The 27,283-nt window shown below is 34.5% G+C and overlaps 3 protein-coding genes across 7 annotated transcripts; 1 reads left to right on the plus strand and 2 right to left on the minus strand.

Moving 5' to 3' along the window:
* Positions 1 to 452: 452 nt before the first annotated feature.
* Positions 453 to 9,719, minus strand: LOC130747946 (uncharacterized). 3 transcript variants are annotated; one of them, XM_057601006.1, is made up of 15 exons: positions 9,414 to 9,719; positions 9,136 to 9,215; positions 8,825 to 8,919; positions 8,204 to 8,364; positions 7,862 to 8,013; positions 6,897 to 7,015; positions 6,067 to 6,230; positions 5,857 to 5,931; positions 5,399 to 5,470; positions 3,961 to 4,098; positions 2,586 to 2,741; positions 1,678 to 1,730; positions 1,407 to 1,585; positions 1,205 to 1,297; positions 453 to 903 (listed from the first exon to the last, which is right to left on the minus strand). In XM_057601006.1, exons 1-14 carry the CDS (start codon positions 9,466 to 9,468, stop codon positions 1,237 to 1,239), a joined length of 1,560 nt encoding a protein of 519 aa, XP_057456989.1. In that variant the 5' UTR covers positions 9,469 to 9,719; the 3' UTR covers positions 453 to 903; positions 1,205 to 1,236. The 3 variants fall into 3 exon arrangements, with proteins under 3 accessions (XP_057456989.1, XP_057456987.1, XP_057456988.1); XM_057601004.1 differs by having other exon boundaries at positions 453 to 898; positions 1,210 to 1,297; positions 9,414 to 9,718; XM_057601005.1 differs by having other exon boundaries at positions 1,210 to 1,297; positions 9,414 to 9,718.
* A 5,282-nt stretch (positions 9,720 to 15,001) lies between these two features.
* On the plus strand, positions 15,002 to 15,550 carry LOC130745122 (uncharacterized). Its single transcript, XM_057597262.1, has one exon. The coding sequence runs from the start codon at positions 15,002 to 15,004 to the stop codon at positions 15,548 to 15,550; it is 549 nt and encodes a 182-aa protein (XP_057453245.1).
* A 1,271-nt stretch (positions 15,551 to 16,821) lies between these two features.
* On the minus strand, positions 16,822 to 21,675 carry LOC130747947 (uncharacterized). Of its 3 annotated transcripts, none has more exons than XM_057601008.1 (14): positions 21,428 to 21,675; positions 21,216 to 21,349; positions 20,969 to 21,118; positions 20,714 to 20,825; positions 20,296 to 20,599; positions 19,607 to 19,820; positions 19,358 to 19,447; positions 18,941 to 19,196; positions 18,676 to 18,788; positions 17,747 to 17,845; positions 17,610 to 17,657; positions 17,414 to 17,524; positions 17,234 to 17,324; positions 16,822 to 17,148 (listed from the first exon to the last, which is right to left on the minus strand). In XM_057601008.1, the coding sequence occupies exons 1-14, from the start codon at positions 21,648 to 21,650 to the stop codon at positions 17,048 to 17,050; spliced, it is 2,046 nt and encodes a 681-aa protein (XP_057456991.1). In that variant the 5' UTR covers positions 21,651 to 21,675; the 3' UTR covers positions 16,822 to 17,047. The 3 variants fall into 3 exon arrangements, with proteins under 3 accessions (XP_057456991.1, XP_057456990.1, XP_057456992.1); XM_057601007.1 differs by having other exon boundaries at positions 18,670 to 18,788; XM_057601009.1 differs by lacking the exon at positions 21,428 to 21,675 and having other exon boundaries at positions 18,670 to 18,788; positions 20,969 to 21,128; positions 21,216 to 21,352.
* Between the last annotated feature and the right edge of the window lie 5,608 nt (positions 21,676 to 27,283).

A 27,283-nucleotide genomic window follows, 5' to 3' on the forward strand; every position in this document is an offset into this window, starting at 1 on the left:
AAATAATATTTTAACTTACTAATATAATCGCCATCTTCTGGCATTTGCAACCATTTTTCTGGCAGTTCTGGGTCACCACTATTTGCTACAATTTTCTAGCGGTTAGGGTTGCCACAAGTACCCGCCACTATTGAATTTGTGGCAACTAAGCGCCCGTATTGCAAGCGGTTCGGAGCCACCACAATTGAATATTTAATCGCCAATATTTACAACAATTTTCATTTATGTTTCTTTATAATTTAATAGGGTTTGGCTTGTAATTTACATATTGAAAATCTTGAATGCTGGACGGGCTCTATAGCGCTTTTCCAAAAAATGCTGTCCTTTACCAGTCTCATGCATTAGAAGAAATTGTTGATATTTTTAAGCTAAACCAAAATGAAATGCAATTATGATCGGAATCACTTCGGGATATAAAAAAATTATGATTTGAGTCTCCATTAATACCGAACTATTAATACCGAACGCAGGTGATTTCTTTCACCCCCGTTTTTCTACTCACCCAATCCCTCAATTCCGGGAAATTAATTTTGTTTGACAATCTAGTTGTTTCCCAAAGTTAATTGGAAACAATCTTTGATTGAGTAAAAAATTTGGGGTGCCAAAAGTAACACCCAAGAAGGCAACGAGAAAATCCAATGGCCTTCTCAACTTCTTTTTTTTCAATTAAATGGGACCAAAGCCCAAAACACAAATTACAAAATCATTCTAAGAAAAGAAGTTTCATAAGCTTCCTCCCTCAAAAGATAGGAACAATGGGATATCGAGGACATGCACCTAACATGTCCTCCAACCTGGACTACGCAGCAGCAGAGGAATGCCATGAGCAATGGGTGAAAGCAACCCTGACTACAGAAATTTCCACCTGAGAATCCATTTCCACCATAAGACTTTCTACCTACACTATGTGCACAAAAAAGAAACATCAGAAAATACTACTTTTCCATTCTAATAGCTATGTATACGGCTAATCATACACACTGCTCCAATTATAATAACTCAAAACATGCCGTGGAAACTACAAAGAATGTATTGTCATTTCATATTCATTATTCATTATATCAAAAGTTTAATTTACTAAAAAGATATGGCTGAAGTAATATTATACATATACCAAAATTGTACCATACTTCAGACGTGCTATTTATATTTATGATGTCCAAGGATAAATCTTAAAGAGAATAGTTAATTCAAAGAAACAAACCTCACCTCACAGTTAAATAGTAGCAGAAGTCTTCAGTCCGAGTGATCACGAAAGCGAGTAATTCTTTTGATGAAAGGTTTTTCCCGACAATAGCTAAAAGACCAAAAGTAAAGAAGGTATATTAACAAAAAGGAAAGCAAGCATAAACAATAGTATTCAGCAGAAGATCATATAACTCAAAATAAAAGAAACAAGAATATACATCACATATGCTGACACACAGAAGCAAGCCAGCCCAACGGAGAAATGGATCATAAATGATGGCCAGAAATTATCTTGGTCCAGAAATACATTCTCAGAGATGAGAGTGATTACACCTGAAAGTAACAGAATAATCCATCCTGAAGGCAAGCAGTCACAGAAAGAAAAGGAAGAAGATCCCTGTGGACAAAAAAAGAAGATTAAAAATACGAAAACCAGCATCAGAATTAGCATCAAACTACGGTCAGCATAACTAAAGCCAATAGTCATACCTTGAAGTAATTCTTTATGAATATTGCAGAGTATAAAATCCTCAAAGTCATATCTTCAATCAAGTGAAGGTAACAAAATAAAACTTTTTTCATGTAACCAAAAAAAACTTTATATTCCTAAAAAACTATGCAAATTAAATATGGGAAATCAAAGGTTCAACAAATAGGGAGCATTTAAATTCCCAAAGATAAAAACATAGCAAAACTTGAAACAGTCATATAATATCATAAAGTAATGAGCTGGTAATGGCTAAACTAATAACCACATTATATTTCAGCTGCTTATAAAGAAGTATCTAGATCAGGAGTCCAGGGGCAGTAACAAAATGGTATGCTAGTAATATTCTTTGTCTAGGCACCGTCACATCTGATATAACCTAAGCTTTCTTACCCAATGGTTTACTTTGACAAAACATATGATCAGTGACAGCAGTAGATAATGCCATTAAAGCCATTGGAGTGGTGCTTATGGTGGCTCAGTTTTATTTGCTATTAAACTGCAATTAGATGCAGCAATTTGAAATAGAGAACAACGAATTTAGTTGAGTATGTTGATAAATATCCTTAAAAAATAATTATGGTAGTAAAACACACAGTAATACATATCAGATAAAATATTTAGTTGCTTGCTTCTCTCTTTCAATTCATTTTATATTTTTGGTGATCAAAGGCCTTTATACATTTCCCTTTATCCCTTTTGCATTTGGATCCTAACTTTCCTTTGACCTTCATTTGAACAATAGCTTATAAATAATAGCTGATATATTTGAGCATCCGATTGACTTTCCAAATAGAAGGAAACATGTTTTTTTTGGTAAGCCAATAGAAGGAAAAATGTGAAATAGCATGAAATTTTTTAAAAAAATTAAAAGATTGCTACTGAAGCAATAAGCAGGTTGAAAGGATACTCAGAGAATTTGCAATAATCAAGCCAACTGCCCCAGATAACTTTATTAGTAAGACGTTCAAAGCTATATAGATCAAAGAGAATACAAGCAGTGAATCATTTGATCGCTTGAGTTGGCTCTCTGTTGCAACTGCATGCATAAAGGCTTCAGAGGTTCCTGAAGCAAGGAAAGAAACAAGATATAAGAATGAAAAATTTGATCCACCAACGTAGCTAGTTACAAATAAGTGAATAAGTAAATGCATAATGGGCGTTGGATTAAAACTATTTCAGTCAAACACTCTAATGGCTCATCAGCTAACTTTGCTAATGCATCAATATGTACGAGGCATTAAAGTAAACCAAATCTATGAAAAGCAACAATACTAGTTGAACAATTTGACTTAGAATACAAAATACTACATGAATTATAATGGATAACAGGTTTTCAGTTGTTTATTTAAATATTAGGATGTCGCACATTTGAAAGTTTCACCCAAATTTCATGATCAAAAGCATTCAAATTTACCTAAAGACTAGAGTTATAATCAAATTGCATTTCCTATCCTTCTTATTAATCCCACAACAGCATTCTTTGGATGCTTCTCCTATGCCTCATAGAGTATACCAATCACTATCAGTTAGTTTATACAAGAAGCATGTGGCACATGACAGTTGTAGTCAGTTCGAGTGCAGTTAGTAAACTGTAAAGAAGTTAGTCAGGCTAGCTCTGTCTGTTAAATCTGTGCACAACTAGCTATGCAAGCTTTACTCACTCTATAAATACATTAGGCGGAACTCTCTCTGTTAATAGAACATTATAATGCAAATCAGTTATAGTTCTCTCTTTTTCTCTCACTAGGTTTCTTCAATACCCATCAAGGGTAAAGTGCACCTTTTCAACCAACTTATTGTATTAAATTATCTCTCCACATACATCCACTCATAGCCTTTCAATATCCCATTTTCCATGAACATTCCATTGAATTAATATTTGCACCTCTTCCAATATCTTGTGTCCTACAGCAGGGCTAGCCAGTACCAAGTCTTCCTTTAAGTGCATAAAATATGTGGTTTCTTAACTTATCCCAGCCATACCCAAATGTCTACACAGCCATCCTCATTCATCCCCAATAATAGATGGAACAATCTTCAAATTTCTCACAATATAACAGTTATCCGATGGTGTTAATAACTATCATGATTCATGACAATCTAACAAAACTGTCATTCAATTTACTAATTCATCCTAAATCTACAAAATAGAGCCCAAAAACCAGTGTGTCAAATAAAAAGATTATATGAAGAGCAAAAACAGAAGATGCTATGGTCATAACCTGTAAACAATAAAATTACTTAGCATAAAAAATTAAGCAATAAGGGATTAAGTGAATTACCATTCATAGCCAAAACAATGACATAAAAGCAATAATAGCGGAGGGCAGTTGCTGCTTCTCCATCACTCCATTTTTGGCCGTACAACAATCTAATGAGTGAATAAGAATAACTTGGACCAAATGCAATAAAAACAAGGCCTGCCAAACATAAAGCTGGATATAATACCAAAAAAGGAACAATAGAACATGCAACTTATAGCAAAACATGTCCAAATTTCTTCCAAGGTGGAAAAAGTGAAGGATATTCATACAGCTCGTCAGGACTCCAGTAAAAGAAATGGGAAATTGATTGAAACAAGATTAGAAATGAACAATTTATTGAATGATAGATCAAGAACAGGAGAGACTAGAGAGGTCTGTCCTCGAAGGGTTCCCCCTTCACAAAGGATTTCTACTTCAAACAAAGAATGATTCCCTCTATCCTAAATTCCACTATACATCTTAAGTAACTAATCTCCTTTAACTAACTAATGGACTAACTGACCTAACTCTTTTGATAGTTACGTGTAGGCAGAGAAATCTTTTGTGAAGGGGAAACCCTTGGACGATAAACTTGTTCATTTCTTCTCATTTGATTCAACCAAGTTCCCTTTCTTATTCTAGGATTCCAAACAAAACTCTTCAACACTGCATAAGAATGCTAAATTTAAGAGAGAAAAATTAAAACACGCCACCTAAACTTGGATATTGTCATGCAGCTGTGCATGATTGAGTTGTGACCAGAAAAAAAAATTTGCAGTTATCTTTACTAAGAGAAAATTACTGATTCTCCAAAAATTTTGCACTAACCAGATCTTCAAAAACTTACGTATACATTCAACCACAAATTGGGATAAGTTTTCATATCAATAATATAGCATCCTCATTAAGAGAACATCTACAGAAGATAGCATCCTCATAAGAGATTATTTAATACTATTGTCTCTACCAAAGTATGTGTTGACAAATATCTTTCACCAAGCACAATTTCGCAGTTATATTCTTTCACCGAGCACAATAAGTTTATTTCAAGAAGGTTTTTTCTTGTGGCATGCGGTCCTGGCCCAAAGTAAGATTTTTTTTTTTGAAAGTAAGAGAAGTTAATCCAAAGGAAATTTTCACTCGGCTATATTCTTCTTTCCTTTCCTATTAATCTTTCCTAGGGGAAGAGACATAGTCACATAAATAGTTAGATTGAAGTTGTCTTTACTTTTCTATTCACGATAAAAAAAACATGGAGAAAATACATAAAGAGAAGCGAATAGTTAAAAACAGTGTTTTACAAGCAAACACAATATGAGGTAAGGTTAGTAGCATCTCATATAGCTATAAACTAATTTACTGTCAAGATACAAATTAAGTCAACTACAAATAATAACCTGAAATAACTTGCCACAGAGAAGTAGGAAAACTAAGAAATGTGTATCCCGGACATGAAATTAAATGAAACGCGACATACCAATCAACAAAACTAGCTTCAGGGACTCTGTCAAGCAGTTTCCTAATTTCTTGCTTTTTCCTGGGTATTGTCCTGTCAAGAATGACCAAAATATTTCAGTTTGTGAAACTTAAAACAGCTTCACTACAGCTGCATGCACAACTAAAACAGTAAACTTCATGATTAAATATGAAAGGGATTCAGCATATTATAACTACCAACTAGAATGGAAATAATAATAATAATTTTGGAGGACTGATACTCAATTAACCCTAACCTAACGGCCCAAGTAAATGAAGGGGAGAGAAATGATAAATAAGAGGCACATGAAGAATTGGTACACCAAAAGCAACATGCATTATAATGAAGAAACAAAAAGAAGCAAGGATAAGGCAAAAACATTAGATAAAGAAAAAGAGCAAGGCATTTCATTCAGGTTTTCCAGTTCAAACATCAAGTAAACAAGAGAGAAATAGAACCTGAAGCAAACCTTGCAAATGTTGTATATGAACTTTCTTCAAAAGGTAAAAAGAGAAGTCTCACCACTAAGCTACCTGAAAGGTGAGATTTAAAAAATAGAAAAGCAAGTTTAGATAAGAAAGATTAATCATGCTTATCAATAAAGTTAAAAAACACTTATACTTCAATTAGAAGATTTAAAACAAAAACTACCCCAACAAAAATCTGACCTAATTTGTCCACAAGGCCATATACAGCTTGATTATATGGTGTGTCCAACCACACAAGCACCATTTTTTCTCCTTCTTGAAGGATCAACTTCCGATAGGATTGAAAGGTAAATAGCATACACATTTTGGACAGCTGTCGGTCAAAACCAATCACTTTCCTTTCTCTGTAAAAATTTATGTCACTTATGAACTCTATAGTTATACTAATAGTATAATAAGCAAAAATATCAAAACAAATAAAGTTGATTAATGTCTTCTAGTTTATATTTTTCCTTGTAAAGTGTATTTAATACATCATGTATCACATAAAGAGAAAATCACAGCATGTGTAACACAATCAGAAGACAATATCAGTTAAGACTAGCATTATTCTGCCATAACACAACAGAGGTAATGTTGTGCACAACAGAGAAGAAAATTTGAAATGGACATGGAATTTTACGCTGTTCAAATGATAGCAAACTAGAAGCTTACATCCACAGGCAAAACAAAGGAAATTCTCTATCATTGATAAGGAGTACAAGGAGTAGCATCTAGCAAATATGATCCCTCAGCAATGACCTCAAAGAATCTAGCCTATTATAATCCTACATAATCATGTCAGGCCACTTCTTATAGCCGAAAAGTCATCACCATAAGGTTAGCTATAGCAACCTCAATGTAATTCCAAGATACAAATTCCTCTCCTAGAGCTGCCGTTGCCTAGCTCTAGATTCAGAAACAGTTAGAATATTTTTAAAGCCCTTTATCTTCTCCAGGAAAAGAAAACGATAAAAGCAACAGGTACCAAGCTAGTAGAGATATTTCTGCCAAAAGCAAAATTACTATACCTGAATGGGAAAAGGTAAGAATATCTAAATTTGCGTAAAAGAACCATATAGCCCCAATAACCTAGAAATAAGCAGACTCCATATGCAGACTGTGACAAAGCAAATATGATTGATTTTTCCTGGAAACGATCATTCAACTCTCAGTCAGTTGCATCAACATGGAGAAAGTACTATAGTCCATCAAACTCTATAATACATAAAAATTCAATGCACTTAAATAAATAGTTCTTAGAAAATATAGGGTAGGGAAAAGAAACAAATGAACTGAAAATCGTGAGATAATGTGGCATGTTTCCTAACATTAATGAAATAAATTGCTTTAACAAGCAACACTATTGCATAATCTCCATGATACATGAGCGAAGCACTAGGAGATTCCTTTTTATTTGCGTGCCCATTAAACTTCAAAACATTGACAATTAAAGAGACAAATGGCTAGGATTATTGAGTTTCAACCATTCAAATTCTAACAACTCTTCTTTCTAGGTTTTTCAATTTTAAGTGGATTTATTAATCCCATCATCAGCAGAGATTCAAACTGTGAAGTTTCAGTAGTCCAAATAATAGAGATGCATAAATATCTAATTCCAAATTGATTTCTATCTTATTTTAGTTGTTTTCACTATTTTCTATAACTTTAACTTTCTGTGTTTGCTATTGGCATTGGGTTGCCATGTCTGATTCATCTGAAAAGCCTTTGCCCTTCAGTTTATCAAGAATGTACCAATGAATTATTCAAACAACCAAAAGAAAAATATAATACTTTGGTGGCACTGTTTTAATATGTTTGAACAAATGTTTGTAAAAAGAAAGAAAATCAACAGTAACTAGCAAAGTAGAAATTGATCCAAGAACCAACCTGTCATTCTTATGCTACAATATTAACAGAAAAAGCACAAACTGTCAGCTTAATGATAAGGAAACTAAAGACCAAAATACGTGGCTCAGTATAACTAAGCTCTTACCATTCCAGTTTGCTTCACAATTAGGAAGTACATCGTCAAGCACCGTGAGAGAGTAGCTAGTGTCTCAACCATCAACCGTAATTCAAGCAACACCAAGTTCTGTGAAAGAATATACAAAGGCTCAGCCAAAAGCTCCAAAATGCAAGCACAACCTGGCATAACAAGTGAACTTCATGCATAAAATTTCTTGCAACACCAAGTTTGTATCACGTGATACTTTGAACTTTATAGAGTCCAGGATGCTTTGGTTTCATTTTTTCTGAGGAAGACCAGATTATGACATACAGATAATCCATAAAAGAAGAAAAGGGGTACAGATGACAAAAAGCTTCATTAGATTACCATTGATCAAGATAGCTTGCCCATGTGGAGTAGAATAACTTATGTCTTGCCACCAGAAGACAAGAAGGCAAGCAACAATTGTAATAAATATTCCAAGCGGGAGACTCATCCACACTACTTTCATTAGCTTCACAACATCTTCTTCCATTGAAGTGCCATCACTATAACATGAAGAATACATATTATAAACGGAGCTCACTCAAGAGTAATAAATTTTGAATTAAAAAAATACAAATTTAAATCCTTAACTCCCATCACTTGAACTATAAATATTTTTTAGATTTATAATATTATAAATAATCAAAGAAATATAGATATAACCAAGGATTGAGAAACACAATTCAAATTCTCACTAGTTCTTTCAACCAAAGTGAAAATACTTTATTTAATACATAGTTCCTACATACCCCTTCTCGGGCTGATAACAAAGTTTATCCAAAGTATCATAAAAAAAACTAGCACTCACTATGACACTAACAATGAAAAGCTTCCTAACAAGATCAAAAGAACTAACAAATTCCCCATCAAAGCACAATTTACTAAACACATGGCCGTCTCGCACAATTTCCTAAACCCATGGCTATCTCAACGTAATAGAATTAGCAAAGCATAAGGGATCACCGTCTTATGTCCATCCGCATACATGCTCTTCGGAAGCCCTCCCGGCTAAGAAATAAGACACATGTGACAAACAGATGAAATTGCACCGCATAGAGCTGCATCAAAGAAAGGTGACATAACAGCAAATCAATTTTCATCACACAAATTTGCGACGCAACTTATAATGACAATGAAACTGATAACTATACCAAAATAAAAGGACACCCCAATGATTCGTACAGAAACAAAGCAGGCAACAAAAATGTAAATCAATTACTGAAGCTACCAAGAAGATGGAAACAAAATTAATGGGGGTTTGGAAAAACAGTTACCGCATAGTCCTCCTGTGTAAGATGCCTGACAATCCATGTATTGAATATAAATGGAATTCCCCTTGACAAGAACTGAGTAGCTGGAGCCATAATATCCCAACAAGAAAAAATCAAATCAGCTAACTTACAATGCAGGATGTAAAAGCTTTGTTAGGTAACACACAAAAATAAAATGCATAGACGAATATATATCTAAAGTTGAATCAAGTCCAGCACACATGATTTTTGGATAATTTTGTAATAGAGCCTGAAATTAGCATAGTGGTGAAAATGATAACCTAATAGGTACTTGAAGGTGCGCGATAGATTAGCAGGGTCTGTATCCTTCGACATTGCAGTTGGAGATGAATAAGAAACTGCGAAAATGAAAAACGCTGTTTTTGCAGATGAATTAGAAACTGCTTCTTCGTCAAATACCTAGGGAGCTGCTTTGATTGCCGCCGATTACGGTGGAGGATGAATCAGCGGAGGCGGTGATTCTGTTCCTCCGCTCCGCAGAGAAAGTGTTTGATTCTTCTGGATTGGTACCACGATGAACTTGAGAAAATTACACTTTACTCACCTATGGCGATTAACGTTTTGATTTCTTATCTTAAATCAAAATGCTCTGATTTTTATAAAATTAAATCATCACTGATTGCGACGGAACAAAATCTGTCACACAATCCTTGTCAGGATGTTTGCGACGAAAGCTAGGTCCGTCACAAAATCTTTGTCGGCATTTTTGCCACGGTAGCAATGTCCGTCACTAGTGTTTGCGACAGAAATCATTCTGTCACAGTCCTTATAAATGAATTTAGCAATGAAATATTTGAGAGAGATTCACTTCGCCGCAAATTCTATCTTTCGTATCGAAGCAAGGATTTTGTGACGAATTTATTAGTCCGTCCGTCACAAACAACCCCATATTAATAAATATTAAACAAGATTTTTTTTTTGGTAAATTGTTTTATTTTTTACATCATTTAAGAAAAAGAACCCATCAGCAATCACATAATACATTTTTCTTTAACTTTTCTAAAAAGTGGTTGGCAGTCTCTTGAATAAGGTGTATAGCCAAAACTACACATGATTTTATTAAGTTCTAAGAGAAAAGAAAACTTGGGTTAAAACATTCATCCGGTGAAATATGAAAATAAGATTAAGCAGAAAAGGGCAGGGATGTGATATACAGAAAAGTTTATAGGCTCAGAACCTATAAAATATTCTTAAAGGGGAGGATCTCAATTGACCACAAAAATGGGAGGATCACAAAGCAAAAAAAAGAAAAAAAGAAATTGCAGGAACCAGGAAGGCTAATCTAATCTATCTAATCTAATAATATATAGTTTGAGAGTCATTGAAAGCTTAGGTGTCAATAATCTACCGCTTCCACAATTGTAGGGACATGTGCCAAGCTATTAAAACTCATGAAATATTATATAGTCAAACTTCATATTATTCATCTAATAAACCTATATACTATTTGAAATTCAAAATATAAAAGAAAATAAAACACAAACGTAACAAACTTGTACTTTAGTGGTCAAAAGTTTTGAATTTTGAATAAAAAATCTTATAATATAATATGAGATTATAATTTCTTTAATGGCTTAAATACTGTAAAGGTCCCTGTGATTTGAAAGGGAATCAAACCTGGTCCCTAAAATATTTTTGCATCAAATAAAGTCCCTACAAAACTTTTTTTAATTCAATTAAATCCGAAGTGTGTCAATTGTTGATGTGTCAAAATTTGTCCCCACTTACCATTTCCACGTGGCTTTTAACATTTTTTAAAAACCCGATTAAATAATTTTTTATTCCAAATCAAAGTTAATCTCTAATGTTATCATCACAGCCCCAGTTAATTACTAAGTAATCATCTTAGCCCCAAATAGAACCCTAGGTTTGTTTGAAAGAAGAAGATAGAACAATCGTGAGCGAGAGAGAGTCTTCGAGGGAGAACGACGAAGGCAGATACCTGGTTCGAAGGTTGAAGAATCAATCGTTCGTGGAAGGTGCTGTATTCCTAAGGTCGACAACCAATCGTTTGCGGAAGGTGCTGTATTTAGAAACATCGAACCTCGTCATCATCGAACTAAGCTATTACGAATTTTGTGGTTACATGGTATAGCATAATAGGGTTTGGGTTGTTCCTTAGTTGTTTTTTGTGATGATTAGTGGGTTTGGCATATTATCATGAATTGGCTTACTAAATCAGTGTGTGTTCATCAGTAATAGGGTGAGTCTTTGTCCTGGCAGGAATGGCAGATGAGGGAATCACAATCAGATTCCACCACAAGGGGCGTTTCACTGGCAACCCTTTGAGCTACGAAGGGGGTGAAATGTTTGAACTTGACCATGTTGATCCAGATAGAGTCTCCTACTTTTCGATCAAAAGCTGGGTGAGAGGATTTCTGAATTATCCTGATGATGGCTACACACTGTGGTGGAAGAAGTCAGAAGAATGTTGGGATCTAGACATGAGGGAGATAGCACTGGACAAGGATGCCATGGATTTAGTTATGTATGCAACTGCAACTGATTCTGGGGGTGTGATTGATATCTATCTGGATCATACTGAACCTGTGTTGCCTACTGATCCTGTGGTACCTGAACCTGTGTTGAGTGAAGATGTTGTGGTCATTGAACCTGTGTTGCATACTGATCCTGTGCTCCCTGAACCTATGTTGACTGAAGATCCTGTGGTCCCTGAACCTGTGTTGCCTACTGATCTTGTGGTCCTTGAACCTGTGTTGACTGAAGATCCTGTGGTCCCTGAACCTGTGTTGCCTACTGTGAGGAGCCATGGTAGGAAGGTACTTGATAAGGGCAAGGGAAAACAACTGGCTGAGAGTGATTCTGATGAGAGTGAGATAGAATTCTCCAGTGATACCGACAATGACAATTATACTATCATAGACAGTGAGGATGAAATATGCAAAGACTTGCCCAATGATGGCTTTGATGATGACAATGAATCTGTTCAGGATGGTGGTATAAGATTGGATGTGTACAATCAGTGGCATGATGGTTATGGCAGTGAAGATGTTGACTTTGAAATCCCCTCTGAAACTGCAGATCAGCATATCATTGAGGATGAGTATGAGAGTGATGAGCTGATGAGTGATGTATCTAGTGGTGAAGAAGATATTCCATCCAGGCCCAGGTTTGAGAGGTTCAAGAGAGAGTTGTTGGACAAAGATTACAAGTTCAAATTGGGGATGGAGTTTGCCAATACAACGGAGTTTAAGGAAGCTATCCTTCAATATTCAGTTCTGAATGGGAAGTGTGTGGATTACAAGAAGAATGATAAGTTGAGGGTCAGGTTTGTATGCAAGCATAAGGAATGTGGGTTTATTGCATTTCTATCCAAGGTTTCAGGGACTGCAACCTATAGAATTAAGACACTAAATCTTAACCACACTTGTGGAAGGACCTTCAATAATAAGAATGCAACAGCTAAGTGGATTGCAAAGGTTGTTGAAGAAAGAATGAGAAATACAAGTGGTGATGTGCAAGTGAAGGACATAATTAATGAGATGAGGACCAGGTTTAGTCTAGGTGTTAGCTGGGGAACTGCTTGGAATGCAAGAAGGATGGCAAAGGCTGCTGTTGAGGGAGATGCCCTAAAGCAGTACACCATGATTACGTCGTATGCAGCTGAGCTTATGAGGGTCAATCATCAAAATTCAGTAGCTTTAATTCTGAGATATGTTCCCATCACTCTTCAGCCAAGATTTGGATGTTTCTATATGTGTTTGGAGGGGTGCAAATCAGCCTTTAAGCAAGCATGCAGACCATTCATTGGTATTGATGGTTGCCACCTCAAAACTAAGTATGGTGGCATCCTTCTTATTGCTGTGGGCAGGGACCCAAATGATCAGTACTTCCCACTGGCATTTGCAGTGGTGGAGTCTGAGTGCAAGGAATCATGGAAATGGTTTTTGAACCACCTGCTCCGGGATATTGGTGACAATAGATGGGTCTTCATCAGTGATAGACAAAAGGTAACTTACTAAAAAGCTTAATCTCAATTACTTACATTAGTCCACTGAATAATGTTCTTACAAATGAGGCTAATTTTTTGCAGGGGTTGCTACAAGTATTTGCTGAGGATCTTCCTGGTGTAAAATATTTTTGAGTTAAAAGTTGTTTGATAAAATATTTTTGAAAGTTTTAAATTTATTTTAATCTTATAAATTGAAAAATATATATAATGTGCACTGGTATGTTTCTCTTCTTTCTTTTTTTTTCCTCTCCTCATTGCTTTCCAATTTACCAATGAATCCATTGAAACAATGAAACAGAAAACAGCCCACTCACAATGAAACTTTTAATTGTCCGTGGTACGTGACAAATCCCAGAAAACTTCTGATCTAAGAAACTGTCAAATCAAAAACTAATATGAAACACGTACCATCAAATTTTTTTCCTAAAACTAGGAGAACACCTACCACCAACAATGAAAAAATCAAAAACCAAGAAAAACAGCCCCACTCACAAGAAAATCAAGGATGAACACAGCCACGTACACAGCAGAAAATAAATAAAGCAAAGAGGAGAGGAAAAAAAGAAAGAAGAGAAACATATCAGAGAAGAGAACGATGGAGTCCTGCACAACTAAAGGAGGAAGGTGTTGCAACTTAGGGTTACTCTCAACAGCTTATTAGAAAAAAAACTCCATTTTTTAACTTTTTCCTTAAAAGTTACTTTTTTATATTTCTTTGTAAAAAAATAAGTAACTTAATTTTTAAGATCTTATTAAAAATTGTGTTTGACCAAACTTTTGCTTAAAAATAACTTAAAAGTTAAAAAAAAGCTGGGTCAAACACCACCTTATACTCATTTGAGAGAGTTGTTCTCATAATTAATATTTTATATTAGATATGACAATTTAGTAGTTTTTTTTTTACTCGGTTATATAAAAATTAATTAAATTTTAACTATAGAATATACTATTAGAATCTTTAAATATGAGGTTCAAAAAATCATTTAGGGAAGTACCTTTATAAACTGTGTTTGCTAATAAAAAATGAGATTAAAAAATGTTTTAAGAATATAAATTTTTTAACAATAAAAAATTAAAAACCAATGGAGTTTCCTTAATCTCTATTGTAAATTCCACCAACTAATAACTCTATACAATTAATTAGGAAAAAAAGGAAAAGTCCAAACGGTATCTGCATAAAAAATGTCTACACTTATCATTAAATCCAAAAGATATCATGGAAAGTATATAATTCAAAAGAAATTCAAAATTAACGTAAAAGATAACAAAAAGATTTAAAAATGAATCACATAAATTAAAAAAGAAAGAAAGATTGGAAGCCCAAAAAAAAATTCTCACCGTTTTTCATTGATAACAAAATTTCTCAGCACTATCCCAAAAAAAAAAACATAAGCACCAGCACGAGAGCAAAACGAGATGCGGTAAAATCTGGTGGGAAGATTCGGTCCCTAGAGTTTGATCACATCAGTATATCGCTCCTTGTGCTTTGCCCTCATCACAATCCTCACTAACCTCACCACCGTCGTCACGTTTTATAGGTGGTTCTGGGCAAAACCCTTTTTTTGATACGAAATCACCATAATAGGTAACAATTTGTGAGGATTTATGCAGCTTTTTTTATTGAATTTAAAAGAATTGAAACTAACTTACATCTGTTAAAATTATTATCCATGAATGGAAAAAAACAGCAATGAAATGCCAATAAACCGTTTGGAGGTAAGGTAGTTGTATTAGGAGGGGATTTCAGACAAATACTCCCTGTTATTCAAAAGGGGTCTAGACAAGATATAGTTGCAGCAACCATAAATTCTTCATATTTATGGGAAAACTGCAAAGTTCTTTCCTTATAAAAAAATATGAGGTTACTCAATATGAATGGACATCAAGATAATGATGTGGATTCTTAAATTGGGAAACAGTGAATCATCAACCAATGGTGACGGTGAAATGCTTATTGATGTTCCTCATGATCTTTTGATTATTGGTCCATCTGAATCGTTGCTCCAACTTATACAGTTTGTTTATCCAGATATGGTTTCTCATCTTACAGATCCAACCTTTTATCAAGAAAGAGCTATATTAGCCCCCGCATTAGAATCAGTTGAAAAAGTAAATCAATATATTTTATCTTGCATTAAAGGGGAAGAAAAAGAATATCTGAGTTGTGATTCTGCTTGCAAGTCTGATGAGGACAATGATGTTGAAGCTGCATGGTTAACCCCGGAGTTTCTACATGAAGTAAAATGTTCGGGAATTCCAAATCACAAATTGGTGTTGAAGAAAGGGGTGCCTGTCATGCTTCTAAGAAACTTAGACCAATCCTCTGGATTATGTAATGGAACTAGACTTTTAATAGAGGATTTGTGCCCAAATGTGATCGGTGCGACTGGAACAAATTCCGGAAAAAAAAGTTTACATTGGTAGAACGAGTTTGATTCCCCAAGACTTTGGTCTTCCATTCAAATTTGAAAGGCGACAGTTTCCATTGGCTGTTTGTTACGCAATGACCATCAACAAGAGTCAAGGACAGTCTTTGAGCCATGTTGGATTATACCTTCCTAGACCAGTATTCACTCATGGTCAGTTCTACGTAGCAGTATCAAGAGTCAAAAGTAGAAAAGGGTTAAGAATCCTAATACTGGATGATGAAGGAGAAATTACCACTTCAACAACAAATGTTGTCTAGAGGGAGGTCTTTGAAAATATTTGAGGTTTATTCTTTATCTAATATTTTTAGTCAATTTTAAAACTACTTTGTACTTTCAATATATCATATAATATGTTGCTATTTCTATTTGGTACTTGAATGATGAGATTCCAATTCAATTGTGTGATTCCTTTTATTTTTGTTGTTGAATATTATGATTGAAGGTTGCAAGAGATATTGTGTGGCAAAATACCCATAGAGTCTTTCAGCCTGACAGATAATTGTGTTGGTAATAATAGTTTTACTTAAAAGCTGTTAGATGATTTCTACTATTGATTCTGATAATTTATTTGAAGTACATATTGCATTCATCTTATTTTAGAATAATCATATTAGTCAAATGTTATGATATTATATGTTCCTATGATGCTTAAGCTATTACGTGGTGAGAATACAATTGTCTATCACTACATACATGAAATTTCAAGCTACTTAAATATGCACTAATTTGTCATCTGACTACAAATATGTTATTATTTCAGTAATATATATTGTTTTTCTCTTAAATAAATAGTTTTAGTCCTAACCAGTTAATGATGTAATTTTTATGGTGTCTCATTCTTTGCAGGTAGAGACTTGGGAAAAAGAAAAAGAAAAAATGTCACTTCATCGAAAAAAAAAAATCAAAGGCATTTTTACATTGCTATTATTTATTTTATAATGAATTTTCCAATTCAAGTGGTTTTCACATTTTAAGGATCTTTCTGAATCTATTTGTTATGTAATTTGGTTCATTATACCTCTAATTAAAATACTATTTCAGATGTGGGTTATTTCAGATTTCTACGTTATATACGTCAATTTGGATGAATTTATCTTATATTTTATTACTTTTTTTTAACTCATGTGATCAACGGATGCAAGATTATACCTATGAATATAATACACACATGATTTTTTGTATGATAATGTCTTCTTTAAAACCAAAGTAAAAATTAAACATAACCAAAACATACCTAAATGCAACTCGACTCAGTTAAAACAAAAAGACCATATAAAAACATTATTTATTGCTCTTAACTTCATTTTTATTTCTTTTTCCATATTATTTCATCCGTGCGACGCACGGGTTCGGATACTAGTTCTACAAGTTTATAGCACAATATGCACAGGTGCAATCTCTTGTTTGCACTGGTGTATTAATAAGCGCTGGACAATTTACCATATTGGAAGATTTATTATGCACAGTTGCTAGATACCAAAAAAAAAAAAAATTAAACTAGACACCCTGCCAAAGTGTTACTTTCAACACCAAGTATCCAATCATGAATGATAATATTCACTCGCTCCGGCACCTCATCATGCGGACAATGGCCTGTAATGTCAAGGGAGAAAAGGTCCCTATTAAGAAGTACAAACAAAACTAATGGCAACTTAATAAATATAAAAACTGTAGTTACCAGCATCTAATTCCTTAATTGAAACACCATGACAATGCTCTTTAAGCATGGCCACCCTGGCATTGGAGTCAGAAAGTGGATCTTTCATCCCCTGACAATAACGAAATCAATAACATATAAGGCTACGCCAGATTAATTATCATTTTTTTTCAACAGTATTTCACACCCATGTTAGAATACCTGTATAATTAGAACCTTTTCCTTGACATCTTCAAGAAGATAGTTAAGAGGTATGGAAAGGTTAAAGCTAAAGATGCTTTCCAAGACCACATCTACACCAGGATCATATGACTTTTATTATGTAAAGGAGATTTCAATAGGAATTATTTATGGATATATCAAATGCGGGAAAAAATACTATAGAAGTAGAGGATACTGCTCTTAGCATTTCATTTATGAGCCAATGATCTGCTCTTTCAACCTTCTGCAAAAGTAAAATGCCACAGTATCAACAACCATCAACGGAAAACAAAAACATAAGATTTGGAAGCTAGTGGCAAAAACTACACTCACAGTTGGGTAGCATTTCTTAACTATTTCTTGAATTCTTAGCCTCAAGTAGAATAGAAGAATTCGAGAACCCAACCAGGAAGCCCCTGATGTTTGTCTGTCCTGAATTTTTATATGTAAACAGAAAAGCAAAATTTAGATAGATATTCTAATTATGTTGTACTCATACTGAAGCTATAAACAATATAAAATTATAGTGAGAAATGTTTGTAGGTATTTACTAAATTACTAAATCCCAACTTTAAGTTCCATTACACACTTTTGGATGCTTCCCTTCATTCAAGAAAAACACAAAGGTCTCATGGATGCATTTTTTGTGAAGACTGAGATTTTAAATTTCTATTGTGTAATGGATAAACATATGTAATATAGGTAGATGATGGAGGGGGTATATGATAGACTGATGAACTCACAGAAATGCTACTGGTTTATTGAAGAAAACAGAGACTCAATCCTCAAGAACTGAGGTTGAATTCTCAGGAATTACACAGAAGAATCAAGAACACTAACAAGAACCCTAACCACTGGAATTCGAGATCCAGAATCTCCCAAACCACTACCCAATCGATAACTGCCTCAACTGAATGACCAAATCCCTATTTATACTAATTGCTAGCTGTCTAACAGAATTGTATTGCTGACATCAGCATAACAGCTAAGCAGCTATATTAGAAGTAACCTTCTAAGGCTCACTTCTCTTATGCTTCCTAGTATATACCTTTGTAAACCTGGACTTAGGTATTTTAGGGATAGAACTATCATCATAGACACATGTTAAGTTTCTAATAAGTAGATTGCCTCACATAAAACATGGCAAAACTTAACACCGGCAAGAATCAAATTGTAAGTCTATCAGACAGTGCCAATCGAAAAAAAAGCATATTGTGTCTCGCATGTGTAACATAACTTCCATTGTTCTCACTTACACTTACTCTGGGCAATGGTATGGATGTATATGTGGGGATGATATTGCCAGCACTGTTGATCAAGACAGCTGATTTGATCAAAACACTCCAAATGCGAGCAACAATAGCAACAAAATAACCTGGAGTATGAAAAAAGTAATTATTAAATGATGAACTAATCAAATGAATAAGCAAATGAATTTTTTTTACATATAGCAAAGTTACTTTGCATGCGTGTTAAAAGGAGGCAGAAATATTGGGGCAAGGTACCCAATTTATGGTTAACACATACCACCAATTGAGTTGCCAACAAGATGGACCGGTTCACCCACAACATCAACAATAAAATCTCTTAATAGTTCAGCCCACAATAGTTCAGTATATACAATATTTGGCTTTTCTGATTCGCCAAATCCTAACAATGTAATAGTCCATACTCGATTCCCAGCTCCAGCTAAAGCATGTATGTTATCTCGGTAATGCTCCCCGAAGGCACCAAAACCATGTACAAGAAGAACTGCAGGACCATCTTCACCAGCAAGTGTATACTGAGAAAAGCGTTTCAAACAAAATTTAGCAGTAGATTTTATAAAAACCTGCTGTTGTATAAGGTATTTCAGGTTTTTAACTCATTTCATTGAGAAAGGGCTCTTTTAAAGGGGATATAATTGGAAATCAAACATTAACCGAAAGCCCATTCAATTGATACCTGAACAAGAAATCCATTCCATCTCCATATACGTGTTGAGTGTATCCCATCATTCTTTAAATGATTTCTCAATGCCATAAGCCAATACCACTATGACACCAAAATAAATAGATAAATCAATCAATTGATTAAAAAGAGAAAAGAAAAGAAAATGGTAAAGGCAAGTACTCTAACTGATAAGACATAACCAAATCAATAAGGCACATGACAATTTGTACTCTAACACAGCATAACTGTTATAACTAGCACCTCCTTTGAGCACACAGCATCAATTGCTGCTGCGATTGTGACAGCTGAATATCCAAAGGGAGATAAGAATCCTGCATTCCGTTCTTTCTCATATTTGATAGCTTCATAATATACTCTTCTTCTTGATATAATGCCAAGAGATAAGGCAGGACCAAAGAGTCCAATAAATGATGCTCCATTCCGACTTTCATAAGAACGGACTTTTTCATGTACCCTGAACGAATTTTAAGACAAAGGAGCATTTCATGGCATGTAAAATTTGTTTTAACATGATGACTTCAGTTGAAACCTTTTAGCAGCTTAGCAAATAAAGAAAGGTTAATTGTGTATCGTAAAGAACAGAAAAGAAAATTGTCATGTCAAACAAATTAACCACTTAGGAGGAGGAGACTAGAAAGTAGATCACAAACATTGCAGCTTTTGAGGTAAACAAAGGCAAGGTGCATCTGCCCTTCTAATGATACAGAAGAACAGAATGTAATACAAGACTTTTACAAACCAGAAACAGAAAACAAAGTGAAATCTGATGATTTTTTTTATAATGAAAACAGTTTTCCTTTAAATGAAGATAATAATGAAAAACCAGCTATTACTACTTTTGGCCTCCAGACTGCTTACAATATTTACATTTACTAAAATAACATAAAAAAACAAAATCCAAGGATAAAAAATGGGTTGTCACTACATACTCTTGCCAGTCATTACGAGCTGTTCCCTCTAAATATCTCAAATATGCAGCCAATGCATTCAGTGCATTATTTGTTCCTCCTCCCACAACATTTCCTTTTCGTGTCACAAAAACAGATTCATTTGGTTCCCTAGACTGTATCTGTCTAAAGCTATAACTTCTTTCACTGCTCTCACTCGATTTCAATATATCTCTGCGTAATAACGTTTCAGCTGATGTCTCCTTGATTAATTTCCAATTCTCTCCTGATTTCCACGAGTTTTTATTCATTAATTCCTTTATATCATCATATACAGGAAGAGCACCTGATTCAATAAACAATTATCACATGACTTTCAGCAAAATCATAAAATGCAGGAAATTAAAGAAGAAGAATAATAAGAATTCTGATAAGAAAAGTCATCCACCACAGAACTCACCCCAGTCGAGTTCCATTTCTGCACCAGGTAATTTTGACAGCTGAATCGGTTCAGTTACTGGGAGTCGAAGTTTCTTAAAGTCATCATAGGATGCAGGAAGATCTTGCAGAACCTAGTGACAGTGAAATCAATACAATTATCAAACATGACAAAATTAATCAAAACAATCACCACATCGACATAATTTCCACATTTCACATGATCAACTCAACCAACCAAGCCAATGAACACAGCAAACACAAATGAGCTACCTGCCTTTACATCATAAAACGGAGTGTTCCACAATTCAATCACTGGAGAACCTTCTGGAACCGAGACCGATTTCAAATGCTGGCTCACAACATCGATGAGGAAGCGCAGTTCATACTCTACCTCTTGTTCCGCAAACACACAGGTAGCCTTAACCTGTTCCATCCTGAGCGATGAATTGAATTTATCTAAGAAAATTGAATTCCGATGAAACTAACTGCAAATTAACTAACTGAAAAAAATAACTAACTACCTCCATTGCAAGTTGCTGAATCACATTCTCAGCATTGCCGAATCTAACCATTAGGTCAGAACCACGATCCTGCAACGACTTCCTCAAATCGTGAACTGCGAAGAGAACCAGTTCCAGCGTTTCATCGGAAAAACCTGCAAAACAAGAGCCACACCGTGATGAGATTCGATTTCACATCGCAGAGAGTTGAGTTGAGTTTTGGGCGCACTAACGTGAGAGAATACGGTGGTCGAAGACGTAGAGAGGGACGAGAGATGGAAAGTTGGAGGCGGCGGCGAGGAGTCCAGGGTGGTCATCGGTTCGGAGATCGTGCTTGAACCAGAGAATGGCGGTGGCGGTTGAGCAACGGCAGCGAGTTGGAGAGATGCGGGTGTTTGGAAAGGAGGAAAGTGAGGGAAAATGGGAGGGAAATTGCGGGAGACTGAGGAGAGCCATTAGGGAAGGAAAATTGATGCAGAGGGAAATAACTGCATTTAATATTTTAATACCTATATATTTTTTTTTTTTGGAAATAAACTGGCAGAGAAAATTTAAAAAGTGGAAAATTTGTTGACCACAATGATCCACGCCACTACACTATATGGATTTTCTCTAACACATTACCTTTGGAATATGATGACCACAAATTTGAAGTAGGGCAAAATTTGTTTACCCAATAAAAAAACAAAAGGTATTGAGGTTGAGAATGTACTAAGCACTCATGATTGTTTCGAATTACGCAATTTCTGACTCTATAAAATCCAAGATTTGGAGAACATAAGACATTACATATCTCATATCTCAAATTATTTAAACTCACATTCTAACTTGAGCGTCGAAATGTCACTGAAAATTTGTTATTTCGTCGTTCATCTTCGATCAACATTTTTTCAAGTGATTTTGTTAGATTCGTCGGATCACCGATTTCTAAAATAATTAGAGGAAGTGTTCTCCTCTTGCGATCCTTCCTTGCTGGGGCAGTTGCATTTTTTTAATTTTATTACTCGCATTCAAGTTTTCTAATACTAGATTCCAAAGTTAGTGAGATATGTGTAATGTCATAAGAGTAGAATTGCTCGTTTAAGAAATTATTGTGTTAGATTGTTCATCAAACTCACACGACAATTCCTAAATATAAATTTATTTGAACCAACATGAGTTTAATTTTGTCACATGACAGAAAACAATTAGCATTCAAAATATACACCGTGATATTCAAAAAAAAACATCGTTTTTTGTGATTTAATATTTAAAATATAGAATAGAGAAATGTAATTAAGTGTATATGTAATACTATTTACATCATCATATAAAAAACAGAAATAGATTGAAATATATAGTTAAAATTTGGGAACAAGGCTCTCCCAATTAAGCCAACAAGAAGTCCAAAAAGTAAAGAAAAAAAAAACTAAATGTTCAAAATAATTGAAATTAATATAAAAATTTGGTTGATGACAAAATAATTGTGCAGTATGATGGATGTTTCTTTTAGCAATTAACAAACTCTAAGAACTTCCATCATTCTTATTTCATTGTCTTCAATTCTGGCGAGCCGGGTGAACAAATAAGAGGCCACACCAAAAGAGGCCCAAAACAAGGGAATAACCGGCACCGGTCAATAACGACATAGATGAATCTGTATAGCAATCATACTTGAGATCATAATATCCTATCCGTTGGGTGATTGTTGATGGCAATATCAAAAATTTTGCAATCATAACTGCCAAAATCCTAAAATTTCCAGGTTCAATCTTTTATCAGAGAAAGGAAAAACATATACCGAATTTTGAAAAATTAATTAATATTATTTAAAGTGGGAAAGAAAGGAAACAATTAATACTTACAATGTGACCACCATGAATCTCTTGGTCTTGAACAGAGAAACACATCCAGCCACAGTAGTTGCACCACGAAAAGCTAGAGAAAGATACTCCATTAATACTACAACTGGTGAGTCATATGAGAACTTGCATGTCATTCTCACACCATACATGGTCATTGGCCATGGCACTCCAGAATCCTTCAAATCATTAATTAGAATTTAGCTAGAAACATATATATATGTCATCCATATATATGTAAATCACAATTCCCAGAAGCTATTACAGAATATAATATTAACTAATTAATAGTGTTGTTTACCTTCATTAAAGAAGCTCCAACTCCGAATATGAAAGACAAGATAGCAAAAGACAAAATAATCAGAGCCTGCGTTTTTCTCATGGTGCGAGCCATAGTTGCTGGGCGATCGAGGAACGGGAAAAATTCAATTTTATCTTATGGATTAATTAACTTTTTTCTACACACTTTTTTCACACTTTATAAATCAAGATATATATATATATATATATATATATATATATATATAAAGATGAGAGAAATAAAAGATATAATAAGTGATGTGATAGGTTTAGATTAAAAAAGATAGAGATAAAAAAAAATTTATGAAAATAAGATAGGAGAAAAAATTAAGTGTACATAAATCAAAACTCTTTTCTTATGTTATGTATAATTGTCCCGGTTAGTCTACTTATATATTCACCGTTACTAAAAACAATATCAATATTTTAAAGCGAAAATGTTAGAAATTTATATTAGATATATAAGGTTTTTTTTTAGAATTAGATATATAAGTTGTTAATTGCTGTAAAAAAAAAGAGATATAAGTTGTTAACGCATTTTTGTTTTTTTTTTTAACAACCATATATCCACTCATTTAAAAGGAGATTCTGTGTAATCTAAAGTTATCTTAAATTAGGTTAAAAATGAGTGATTTCAAAAAAAAATTGAAAAAAGTTATCTTACAGATGTTGTATAAATGACTCATGTCATGTGGGTTACTAACCCACATCCCAATTTACCAATAAGGTTTTTTATAAATAAAATATAAAAATTTCAACTCACTTATCTTTAATGTAAATGAGTTATTTAACTCAAACTTGGGGGGAAGGGTAGTTCACTCGGTGAGCTAAGGGAATGAAGGGATTTACAGAGTGAAAGGTCAGAGTTCGAATTCTGGTGAAAGAACTAATTTACTAGCAATTAACAACTAACATTGGCCTATCAAAAAAAAATTAACTCAAACTTTCTCATGAGTAATTTAAACAACATCTATCTTAAATTGTGTGACTTTTAATAAAATTTTTATTTTATCATTTAAATTATATTTTCTCTATCTTTTTAATTTTAATATAAAATGATATTTTCATACTAATAAATTAGATTTAATATAACTAGTATTATGACCCGGGTTAATCCAATCATGTCTGACTGAAGAGTTTATTGTATACTATAGAACTTGGGAGTATGACATGACTGGGTGTGTCAAAATTGGTATATGTGGTGCTATTAGCATTGAAATAATTTTTCTCAAAAGTCGTGGTAAAATGATGCTAAAATGATATTCTTTTTATTTGAAAAAAATCACAAAACCCGAAATTTGCCTACGCTTAGTTATTAGGGACTTAAATAAATTTTATTTGGGGCTGTTTGAAGGGAATCACTTCCCAATCTACTTATTCTTTTTATAGAGAAATCAAGCCAACTGAGGGAAAACTTGAAAATGCTTGATTACAAAAAGTTTAATGAAGTCAAAACTTGACTACGAGCACATGATTACTTACGAAAGGTTTGAAGAAGCTAGTGCTTGAAAGGCCAAAACTTAAATGTTTTTTAAGAAAGTATTTTTTTAAGTGATTTTTGAATTTTGAAACACATCTTTGAGAACTTGAAAATGATATTTTGGAATTAATGATTTTTTTTTTTCTGAAAGTAAAATGTTCATCATGAAAAACTTTAAGATCAAAAAAAGAGACAAGATGGGGAGGCAACCCAAATAAAAAGAGGTGCCCAAAATATTTACATGACATAAAATAGAAGCCCACCAAAGCAATACCCAACACAGGCCCAGCCCAAAAACAACCTATAAAGAACTTCACAAAAAAGAAGACTCCCAAAGCCAAGAAAAAAAAGCAAGCAAAACAATCTCACTCGGATACTAAGAATAAAATATCATCCTAAGTTCTTCCTCCAAACCGCGAATAGCTTGGAGATAGCTGCCCGGGTACTCAAGTCCTAATTTTTTCCCAAGAAGCTATGTCTTTTTTTATCTTGTAAAATACTCTCCAGCATAACCTGCATTTAAGGGCTCAGGCTCTAGCACCGCTACAGTGATGGAACGTCAAATAAACCATCCCCCTCCAGCAAAGGCAAAGGTCCAACACCATTGGAGGAAACCACCACCACGGATCGAGAGGGCCGCCCTTTCATTAGCTTTTTAGGGCGTCCACGAGGCCTGTTAGAAATCTCATTACAGCCCGGAGCATCCTCTAGCGTACTATGACTCTTCTCCATGATAGCAGCCTCATTTATAGAAGGTAGGATAGTCAAATATCCCTCAAGATCATACGCTTTCGCCCACCAAATGTCGAACCAAACTGAAATGAACGGCTACTCTCAAAACCCAAAGATGGTGCAGAAAATCCCAAGTCTTGTGAGCTTCTCTCCACGACCGCAAACATGTGAATTGGGCTCCACCTCTGCCAAGTCGGTGTCTTCTTTAAGTAATTTTTTTACATCAGAAAGATAATTACACTCTTCAGATATTGATTCATTGACCTTCTGTTTCTCACCCAAATATATGTCACTCATTCTTACCACTTAAGCTAGTATTGGGGGACTTAATCATATTTGTTTGATCACTATTAATTACTTCAATTTGCTTTGACCCCGATTTGGATGGAATGGGGTGAACCACAAATTTCATTCTCTAAAAAAAATTATAAATTTACCATTTTGCCTCTTTTAATTAGTTATAAGACAAGCCTTCTTTTTCTCCTCTTTCTCATAAAACTAAATTCTGGTTGCTCAAAAAAACTTGGCAGCGTTATTGTGTTCTTCGTGTTACTAGATTAAGTTCACAAAATTTCACCCAGCTTTGCTCCATTATTGTTAGAATATAATATTATGATAGAATATTATAATATTTATTATTGATTTATTTTGATGTAATTTTGCTCAGATTTATTTCCTAGTTGATTATATATTATATATATTGTTTATCAATGAAAGACACGGAATACAATTCCTTAGATACTATCAAGACCTAGTTCAGATCCTTGGACCTATTTTTTTCCTTTTATTTTCCTGTTATTTTTTTTCTCCTTCCACATACAACTAGCTGCCGCACCCTATTGTACAGCAGCAGCCGCCGCCGCCGCCCTAGTCTCGTCGTGCCTCCTGTCGCGCCGCTGGACAAGCCACATCCGCCGCGTCTTGATTTATTTTGATGTAATTACGCGTGCAATCTCGCTTAGATTTATTTCCTAGTTGACTATTAACCGAAGACTTATATATATATATATTGTTTATCAATGAAAGACACGGAATACAATTCCTTCAATTATCATACTATTGTTTTGTTTTTCAAAAAGTTTTCACTATTTACAGGCATTTTACGTCATGCTAGTATGAGTCAATCAATTGTATTTTTTTTATTTTACTATTCGGATTCAAGTTTCCTAATACTAGACTCCAAGGTTAAACATGGCAAGATACATGTAATGTCATCAGAATAATTTTACGAAGTGTCAATACCAGATTAGAAATTAGAAATTTTAAATTAAGAGTAAAGGGGACGAGAGGGGAGGTGCGATTCTGAACTCCAGAGGGCCGCAGAGCAACGCTGCTACCCTTTTCGTCGACGACATTGAAGAGTCTGTTGGATACCACCACATCCGAGGGCTATTCTCTTTGTTTGGTAGCATTTCACGGGTCTTTGTCCAGCGGTATCGCAAATTTGGGAGGCGATTCCACTTCGGTTTCGTTCATTTTCTCTCCCAAAAGCAAGCTTCCACGACCATTGCTGCTCTAGATGGCCTTAAGGTGGGAGGGGCGGCTCTTTCGATGGCACCGACAAGGTTCCCACGCGAAGACTTGCTGCCCTCTGTTTTTCAAGTATCTTGCAGCAAGGTCCCACCTTTGGCGATGACTGCTCAGGTTTGGAACAGGGAGTTGGTGAAGGGAGAAGTGGAGATGGTTTCGGGGCTGGTCAGAAGTTGTTACTTGGGGGAGAGAGTCCCTGCTGTTGT

The sequence above is a fragment of the Lotus japonicus genome, chromosome 3, assembly GCF_012489685.1.
Source record: "Lotus japonicus ecotype B-129 chromosome 3, LjGifu_v1.2".
Lineage (NCBI taxonomy): Eukaryota > Viridiplantae > Streptophyta > Magnoliopsida > Fabales > Fabaceae > Lotus > Lotus japonicus.

Coding starts and splice junctions, on each gene's coding strand:
- LOC130745122 (XM_057597262.1), top strand. CDS start 15,002: ATGGACATCAAGATAATGATGTGGATTCTTAAATTGGGAAACAGTGAA.
- LOC130747947 (XM_057601007.1), bottom strand. CDS start 21,650: ATGGCTCTCCTCAGTCTCCCGCAATTTCCCTCCCATTTTCCCTCACTT. Junction 19,448..19,606: donor ATGCTGTGTGCTCAAAGGAG/GTGCTAGTTATA, acceptor TTGGTGTCATAG/TGGTATTGGCTTATGGCATT. Junction 17,525..17,609: donor TAAATGAAATGCTAAGAGCA/GTATCCTCTACT, acceptor ACATAATAAAAG/TCATATGATCCTGGTGTAGA.
- LOC130747946 (XM_057601006.1), bottom strand. CDS start 9,468: ATGTCGAAGGATACAGACCCTGCTAATCTATCGCGCACCTTCAAGTAC. Junction 8,014..8,203: donor GCAAGCTATCTTGATCAATG/GTAATCTAATGA, acceptor TTGTTATGCCAG/GTTGTGCTTGCATTTTGGAG. Junction 7,016..7,861: donor TTGTGAAGCAAACTGGAATG/GTAAGAGCTTAG, acceptor GATCGTTTCCAG/GAAAAATCAATCATATTTGC.